General features: G+C 33.6%; 1 protein-coding gene and 1 pseudogene across 1 annotated transcript; both read left to right on the forward strand.

The window, feature by feature from the left end:
- The first annotated feature begins 2,478 nt into the window (after positions 1 to 2,478).
- LOC133181279 (uncharacterized) lies at positions 2,479 to 5,245 on the forward strand. The gene is made up of 3 exons (XM_061315807.1): positions 2,479 to 4,198; positions 4,617 to 4,673; positions 5,116 to 5,245. The coding sequence occupies exons 1-3, from the start codon at positions 2,569 to 2,571 to the stop codon at positions 5,154 to 5,156; spliced, it is 1,728 nt and encodes a 575-aa protein (XP_061171791.1). The 5' UTR covers positions 2,479 to 2,568; the 3' UTR covers positions 5,157 to 5,245.
- A 2,872-nt stretch (positions 5,246 to 8,117) lies between these two features.
- On the forward strand, positions 8,118 to 8,861 carry LOC133181104 (uncharacterized; annotated as a pseudogene).
- The last annotated feature ends 714 nt before the right edge of the window (positions 8,862 to 9,575 follow it).

Below are 9,575 nucleotides of genomic sequence, written 5' to 3' on the forward strand. Positions count from 1 at the left end.
CGCCATCACTTTTGGGTACAATTCCGATGGGAGATAAATGATGGTTACGCGTTGGTGGGTCTAAAAATGGAACCCCCATGCGACCCTCACCTATTTCTTACTTTATTTCAGCCTGCAAAATATCCCCGTGCTGATTTGCCGATACCAAGTTATTCGAAAAAAGAGGGGTTTTTTGGCCTGCATACAGCAAGTTAAAGCCCAGTTTAAAACCATTCCAAAACTCTAGCTGACTGATCGTTTAGGTAGTCTTAAAGATACTAGTAGTGCGAGACCATCTGAGTTATAATTGGTGTGTTTCCCAGGGACCAAAGGTGTTCATTAAGAAATGGAAATGGATGATGTGCATTCCTGTGCAGTGCTGTTATCTTTATGCAAGTGTTAGACGGATGCATGTCGTTACATGCACCTGTGAACATATGGGCAATTCATCCTCTAACATCCTTCGTAATTATAACATTTTTAACTTAGGAAAGCTACTTATCCGTGACCACCCTTCCTGACATCGGGTTCACCTTTGGCATTGTGCCCGTTGTTTTGTATGCACGTGTCACAAAATCTAATTCAAATTTGTCGTTGCAACAAGCTGTTTCAAGATGCGAGGAACTGTAAACAATATAATTATATTTTTATAATAATATCTTGCGTATCCAGTTTAACAACGCAAGGCAATAAATGTAAATATAGCGAACAGCATCAATTAAAAATTATTACCAGATAACATTCAATCCAATGAAAATATGCGCAATCGAAGTAAATATTTAAGTAATAATGGCCAAACATTCTCTATATGATATGGGTAGACACTGCCAAGATCAAACACATTTTTTTAAGTCATATATGGCGTATTTTTATAAGTTCAGACTAACTAAAATTAAAAAGATTTTTCTATTTGTTTTATTACTTTATATAAAGATAGGACTTTCCTGTAAATTACACAATTTAAATCAGTTACGTTTTAAAGATATTAGAAATTTTAATTAACAGACACAGTTTAAAATCAGTTTAACTTTGGAAACATGAAGTTCAAAATCGGTGAAAATTTTAATCACGAAAATAACATATTATGTCATGTTTATCTACACTCAATCTCGTATTTATATTTTTAGCTCAGATACGCCATACATAGCTTTAAATAACGACACAACACGGAAAATTTTTTATCATTTGAACTCACCTACTAATTTGTTCGTCTTCTAGATTAGAAAGGAGGAAATTACGTTTCGAACCTTGGTATATCCTTGCGTTATCACAAATTTAATCTGAGCATCTCACCTTTATGGGTGGTTTTCTCACCTTGATTATTTATGTATTATTAGTCAATAATACATAAGTATATTTTACCTTAGTTTTTGAAATCATAAGAATTTCAGTAGTATTTCGACTTTCTTTGGATCCACCATAATACAAGTTGTTTTGAATGACGTCACCTATTTTCGAAAGCACGTATGGCGCGCAGTTAGTGGCATAAAAAATTAAATAAAATTAATATGGTTTTTTTTACCGATCCTAACAACAAATTAATCATAATTAACCATAACATTAAAATTTCTTCAACTCTTTATGGAATTAAAAGTTCAAGTCAGGAATTACTGACTGAAATAAGAATGTCAAACACAATAAGCCTTAGGGCATTTCATTTGTGTGTCTCTTCGGATAACTTTCTCCTTGACACAGTAGGACAGGTGTACCCAGTGTCCACATTGAGATTGCCCCAACCTAACAAACTCAATATAAGGCTTAAACTTCAAGTCTTCAGGCTCCAGTCTATCAAAGACACAACACTTTTCCATAAGCACACTGTCCAAGGCCTCTAGACTATAGCTTTTGTAATTTCCTTATCTACAAGAAAACAAACGATGAACACCAGAAATACACCCTTAAAACAGAAAAATCTCCGAAATTTCAAATAAAATAACTATATTATAGGATTTCCATATTTTTTTAAAAAAGCGGAAGCTTCTTCAAAACGAGGCTTATCTATTTTTAGACCATAACACAGCTTTTTAACGACGTTAACATAGTGACAACATAGAATGATCAGGGTGGATTTCTGCATTATGAGAAAAAGACGTGATTTGAATACATAAAGAGAGAATAGAATATTACCTGTTACCTTTTGATATCTTGGTTTATTGCTGTATTGTCTTTTTTGTGAATTGAAATGTTCCATTGCTTAAACAGAATAAGTATTGCTCGTAAATGTAACTTTCAGCTAATTTACAAGGATTTATTTTCCAGATTTATCATCATATTAACATCATTGATACTTGTATGCGAAGGACAAGGTTACTGGAAAAGTCCCGAGGAAGGACCAACATGCAAGGCAAATACCTGCAGAGAGAGTGTTCTCTTACCATTGATCACCGACTGACAATGATGACGCCACTTCCATCAGCCTCTCTTGTTTTCCCACAAAATGGAGGTTTATATAACTACAGTAACAACATTCAAATAAATGATGAAATTACACAAAACGTAATAACCGCTGATGGATACGGATCGCGTCTTGTCATAGCAGTCAACGGAAGATTTCCAGGTCCAACAATCGAAGCATACGAAAACCAGAACATGATTATACACGTTCGTAACTTGATGCACACAGACTCAACTACTGTTCACTGGCACGGAATGCATCAGCGTGGAACTCCACATTCTGATGGAGTAGCTTTCATAAGTCAGTGTCCAATTTTACCGGGACAAACATTTACTTACAGATTCATAGCAAGTCCACATGGGTCCAGTTTCTATCATGCACATATTGGAGACCAGCGCAGCATGGGATTATATGGAGGTCTCGTCATCTATCCAGGAAGTCAAGCTGTCTCACAACCACAGAAGGGGTTTACTATTCTTTTACAAGACTGGAATCACGACGACGAGCCAGAAACGTTATATCAGCGAATGCTTAATGGAGTGTACAATGTTCAAAGTAGAGTTTTAATAGAGCCTACACAATCAGTGGATGGGGCTAATTTCAGTCGATTCCAGTTTCATTCAGGTCTAATCAACGGTAAGGGTAGATATTATGACAACGCTAGGACAAATAATGGCGCTCCCCTTGATGTTTTTGAAGTAGAACACGGAAAAACATACCGGTTTCGCGTAATCAGTGCTTCAACATTATATCCATTTCGAGTTTTCATTGAAGGCCATCCGAATATAAGTATACGTGCTTCTGACGGATTTGAAATCGCCCAGGGTGTCGGCAATGATAAAAACGATATTTTTGTTGAATCCTTCATTATTCATCCCGGGGAAAGATACGATTTTATTTTGAACGCAGTGCAAAGACCAGGAACTTACCTTATTGTTGCAGAAAGCATTGAGGTTCTTTCCTCCAATCAATACCATGCTGCAGAAGCAATACTTCAGTATAAAAATATCCCATATAATTATCCGAACACCAAGGCTACGCCTAACCCATGTCCTTGCACAACATTCAACTGTCCATATATGTTTTATCCTGAAACAGATAATAAAAAATGTCTTCCATACGACTATGCAAACAGCAATGAACAGAACTCTGATTACTCAACAGTGGAAAGTGTCTCTGAAACAATGTTTTTTAATTTTGCGTTTCCCGGAGAGCCTGGCCAAACACCTGGGTCTGTGAATGGGCATCAATTTCTATTTCCCATCACCCCTGTTTTAGTCCAGTCTTCCGGTATTGAAGTTCCATGTTCAAGTGCCAGATGTGGAGTTAATTCAATATGTGAATGCACTTACTCAATAACTTTATCGGCCGGAAAAGTTTATCAGTTTGTACTTACTAACATTGGAAATGGAAGAGGTTGGTCCCATCCAGTTCACCTTCATGGTCACTATTTTTTCGTTTATAAAATAGGGTTTGGTTCTTATGACAAAACATCAGCCAAATTTATCAAGGAAACAGACGACATTGTTTGTCAGGGTAATAGAGGTTATTGTAATTCTGCAAACTGTAGAAATAGCAGCTGGACTTCCAATCCTCAACTGATTCCTGATATTAAAGAAGAAAACCCACCAGAGAAGGACACCATTATCGTTCCTACCGGAGGATATGTCATAATACGATTTAAGGCTGATAATCCAGGAGCTTGGTTTTTTCACTGTCATATTGATCTTCACAATACAAATGGTATGGGAATGGTTCTCCATGAATCACCGGATCTTTATCCAAAAACACCATCTGGATATCCAATATGCTGGGAACCAGAGGGTAGTGAGTTGTTTCTAAAAAATAATTGTATGTCTACGATATTCTTTATATGTATAGGCTCAATGTTCTTTTATTTAACCTGGTGATCAGCAAATGAAGCAAATGATCAGCTGACGAATTCCGCTTTAAAGCTGGATCACTCTATGAATGGAATGAATGGAAGATTAAAATACAATGTTATCACAATCAATTCAGCATGATATAAATTTTGTAACGTTTTTGTTTTTTATCGCTAACGTATTTTTTTCAAATCTATAGAAGATTTTTGTTAATAGAGTGTTCACAATCCGTAAGATTGTGAAATATTATAAACATTAATCTATAAAATATAAACAGAATTGTATTTTATTTGGAATGTAGATTAAAACAAAAAACCGTATGCATAAAATTATTATAAAAACCATATTTTTTATCCTAGGTCAGAACTATAGCCCTGGAAACAGTAACAATGCAGTGGATGTGAAACCTTTTATAAGTAAGTTTAAATTCAAAATGTACTTTATGAGCAAAACGATTAAAATGTTTCTGGTAAATTTATATAACAGGATGTTTCTGGTAAATTTATATAACAGGGAATCATCATTTATTTTAAATTTTGGAAATAAAAATTTTCAGACGTTTAAAGGACGCAAACATGTCTTGGAATAATCTGACACAATTTATATCAGAAAAAAAGACTAACTGCGAATACTTAGAACAAATTGATTGTCAAACCAGAGATTGATAATTCAACGAATTGGATAGTTTCGTCGATTTCTGGTATATTCATTAAATTGATGGAAAATATCATTTATCTGTGTCAACCCTTTCTTAAGAAAGAGTAATATAATTGTTATATTGTCACGAGTTGCAAACATTGTTGCTTCAGGTGTCTTCATGATTTGTTAGTAATACTAGTATTATTTTTTTAATTGAAGGTAGGATCCTAATTATCCTCATCCATGTGGTAATGTGGTGAGTGGTTGTCAATGTTTGCACATGTCAGGTAACACTGTTTCCTTGGACATTATCGCTGTCATATTGATTTTGTTGAATATTGTGAATCATGTTTTGTAGCACTATTAATATTTTAGAATAGTAATTTGTAATTTGTTGTAAAGTTGAAATCTGCAAATGTGACATGAATATATTATACTCAGCCATATATATTTATTTTGCTTCTTTCGAATCTCCATTTTTTTAAGTTCCTAGCCCACAAAGAAGTACTTGGTGCCAGATTTCTTCGAATGCTCATTTTTGCATTTGAAATATGCTGAGAGCAAAACAGGAATGAAACTTTCATGATAAAAATGTTTCAAATTGTCAATATATTTCTTTCTTCAATTCTAATTTTAGAATAATTTTATAAAAAGTGCAGATAAGGTTTTTTTGTTTAAAAAATATATACACAATACGAGGGTTGTTCGGAAAGTTCGTGGACTTCTGTCATATCTTTTTTATTTAACGTCATATTATATCCAAATCTGGTAGAAATATTTTGACAAAAGCTTCAAATGATTTGTATTAAAAAAATTTAAAATATCTTGATTTATTTCAAACTAATTAGGGGTTAAAAACTGCGAAAATTGGTTCGCGGAGCAAGTCAAAATTTAGTAATTTACAAACAATACACTAATTAATATATGTAGTTATATCGTCTGTAAAATGGCTCAAAACCAAAATAAATCTAGACGATCAAATTAAGAATTGTTACATCGTTTCATTTTTCAAATTATGACTTAATAGTTTGCGTCATAGAAAAGAAATCAATTTCTGAAGATAGGTAGTCCTCAATGAAAAAGGCAAAAAAGGTGACGTCGTAGAACGTCACGAAGCAGCAAGTTTACAATACAATTTTCTGTTGTAGTCTGGAAAACGTCAGAATAAAATCTGAAAATGTTGTAGGAAGCATGAAATATCTCAAAAGCGGTTTATGCATACTTGTGTGTAAATGGCCCAGGCGGTATTTGAATGATAGAGACTCTGTATCAGACGAGGACGATCTGTGAGAAAACGGATTATCTGTAAAGAATCAGCCCAAATACGTTTAGTTAGTAAGGTCTTGGAAAGAGAAAGGCGTTTCACGGTTGCTGATCTTGTGAAAGTATAGTTAAGCGGTAAAAAAAAAGAAAACATTGACAATCAAAATTATGCTACTGGAACAATTGTTAACAAAACGAATCTCAATTGATAGAGACACGTTTTCACTGGGCAGATTTTGGACCAGACTGTGTGAAATGTATAGGGAGAATATTTTGAGAACCTCAAGACGCTGTATTTTTGACGTTATAATGTTGTTTAGTTTGCTCCGGGGTGATCAAACATGTTGATTTTAAAATAAAGTAAATTGATTTCTATCAAATCGAATGGAATGAAACTTCACACATCAACAAAATATATATTTTTACATTTCATAATGTGCTTTTATTATATTTCTTGAAAGTAGTATAACGAGGATTGACGTTGTCCACGAACTTTTCGAACAACCCTCGTACATATTTCAGATTATAAAATTATGATTTCACTCCTATTGACAGACAGCTACACATGTATGTAAGCTTTAAATGACTGTTGGCTAAATAGAGAAAATTAAGAGAAATTTATCGTCCACAACAACCATCTGCATTTATTTTCTTCTCAAACTAAATCAGTACTGTAAAATGAAAAAAAAATCTTCTTGGCTAACTTTGATGTCATTTTTTCTAATTTAATGTTATAGCAGATTGTGTTGTTATTGTTGACATTATTCCAGAGACGTGACAGAAAATAAGCATCAATGATATTTTTATGACAAAGGAACACATGAATTAATCAACATGTATGCATTTGTAATTTTGTATAAATAAATGTTTGCAATGTTCTTGTCTTATTTTAATTTTTTTTCCATCTCTTCCGTCCGTATCCTTAAGCAGAAAAGATATGAAACAATAATATTTTACTCAAAAGAAAGTACGAGCCACAGTCATCTCTCTGATTGAAAGAAAGATTAGTTTTTTTCGCTATAATTCATGGATGATTATATGGAATCTGAAAATTAAAGACGGTTTGTAGTATTTTAGTTAGTATAAGTTGTTGCAAAATCTCTAAATGTATATTCTTAACAATATTTTGAGAAAAATAAACCTGTACATAACACAAAAAGATGTATATATTATCTGCTATAACAACCTTAGGACGTAGTAAAAGTTGCAATGTTGTCACGTGATGATGTTTGTGGTTTCAATTCATATCAAATTAAGTTTATCATCAATGTAAAAGATACGAAGCCAGTTTTCTTTATATTCGTGATCTTGTCGTGAAGAATTAACGAGCAATTTATCGCACTTTATCAATACGTTCTATTTTCACCATGGAAGAGTTAAAGTTCTTAGTGCGCTCTTTTGTGAAAAAGTCGGAAAATGTACAAATCTCGCGGGATTTCAGGGACACTCGTAACAAAATGTAAACAGTATATTGAATGTCGATGAAAAAAAAGCTTAACAAAAAAAACGAGACACTGTATTGTTGTAAACCTAACATGCATCAGAAGTAGAAACAACAATGTCAATTTTTTTCACCACAGAAAATTGCTAACAATTAAGACTTAGTATTGTCGGTTCGTCTCTAAATACAATGTACATGCCTCGGAAACGTCGTAATGTTTATCGATGGATGATAAATTCTGGGATTTCATAATCTCACATATGCCTATTAGTTCTTCTGTTCTTTAACTGGAATGACAAATATATTTAACATTCAAAATTGGATTGAGATCGGCATGTTTTGTATTCTCCGCTACGTCATTGATGTCCCAGTCAGACGACCAAACGCGCCTCTAATTTGAAGAGTTCCAGTAATGGAAATAGAAAGTAATGATGAAATTTTTTCCTTTCATTCACAAAAAAGTAAACCACATATTAAAATCATTAAATGCTCAATAAAATGTATTTTAGATTCCTTTATGAATGTCAATAGTAAGCCATGGAATGCTAGTGTTACTTTACCGGAAGATTGTTTCTTGACATCCAACATTTCTTCTATCGGAAGAAATATACATCCTTACATTAGACCATTCATCATCGAATACAGTTTACTTTCGACCGCGATAGATCTCAAAATGTTGGGTATATCTGACAGTGAAGCAAAGAAACTGTCTGAAGGAATTGAACATACCGGTAGATTCTACGGTAATGAATAGTCGATAAATGATACTTTGGAAAATAAGAATATGGAAACCAGACATACTTCATTTTTTCCGCTGATCGGGACTGGCTTGATACTTTCTTTACCTTTTTTAACGGGTTTTATATTTAATTACCTGCAAACTTCAAACACAGCAATGATTTTCAGAATAATAAGCATTGTTTATGAATTGGAAGTTCTGGAAAGAAGTACTGCACCCAATAATCAGATCGTGCTAATCGTTTTACTGCTGGGGCAGTCGCTTACGAAACATTTGGATGCATTTCTGGACTGATGCTTGCTAAATCGGTTTTAGGCCTTCTGTTGTTTTCTGAATAAAATTCTTCAAACAATTGCCCCTATGGTACAGACGATGTTTATAATCTACACTAGTAGATCTACGTTTAAACTGAGATCTGTTCGTATGAGATTATTGAAAGCTAACAGTATTTTTCTTTGCATGTTCTTCATGAACATTTCAAGGTGGTTTGTAGACAGTATCGTGACAGGGAAAAGGCCATAGTCATCCAAGAACAGTTTTTCAAAGAAACAAATTTTTTTGGCCCCTGGTTTGGGATGTCTTTTAGAATGATGCAACAGTTTATCAATGGAAACCTGTGTCACCCCTGCCACAAAATGAGTATTGGATCTAAATTTTGGGATACACAGAAGTCACAGGATGGTCAGAAAAATATGTCCATTTCCGAATTTTCTCATTTTTATGAAAATTTTCATCGATTTTACAGTATATTTTGATTCAGAAAACATAGAGCACAAACTTGCCTATCTACCAAATTTATATATTTCATACATTAGTATCAGATGCATCTTATATATAAAAATCTTAGATAGGCAAGCTTGTGCTCTATGTTTCCGAAGTGAAAAGGTATCTCAAATTTGATGAAATTCCACCAGAATTGAGGAAATTCGGGAAAATGTCCTACTTCTGCACCCTCTTGTGGCCTCCGTGTAAGCTTTGAATCAAAATAAGTGCTGGTTTTAAAACAAGCATCATTTTAAGTTCTTATCTACAAACTATCACAATTTTTTCTGTGTTCTGATTTTTACATCAAATAAGAGGCCAGATTTTGCCGTTACTATACCTTGTCCTATTGGATACAGAAGGAGAGAACATAATTTTATTAACATGTTTTTGCGTATTTTGATTAATCATTGTATCATGTTTCAACTTCATGTGTAAAAATAACCTTGACGTGATTATTCAGGGGACAACCCT

The sequence above is a fragment of the Saccostrea echinata genome, unplaced genomic scaffold (assembly GCF_033153115.1).
Source record: "Saccostrea echinata isolate AGI-Se365-2 ecotype Australia unplaced genomic scaffold, CSIRO_AGI_Sech_v1 ptg000008l, whole genome shotgun sequence".
NCBI lineage: Eukaryota > Metazoa > Mollusca > Bivalvia > Ostreida > Ostreidae > Saccostrea > Saccostrea echinata.

Excerpts from the sequence above, each read along its gene's own strand:
- LOC133181279 (XM_061315807.1), top strand. The coding sequence starts at position 2,569 with ATGATTATACACGTTCGTAACTTGATGCACACAGACTCAACTACTGTT. Across the intron at positions 4,199-4,616 it reads AATATGCTGGGAACCAGAGG|GTCAGAACTATAGCCCTGGA; the intron begins GTAGTGAGTTGT and ends TTTTTATCCTAG. Across the intron at positions 4,674-5,115 it reads GGATGTGAAACCTTTTATAA|GTAGGATCCTAATTATCCTC; the intron begins GTAAGTTTAAAT and ends TTTTAATTGAAG.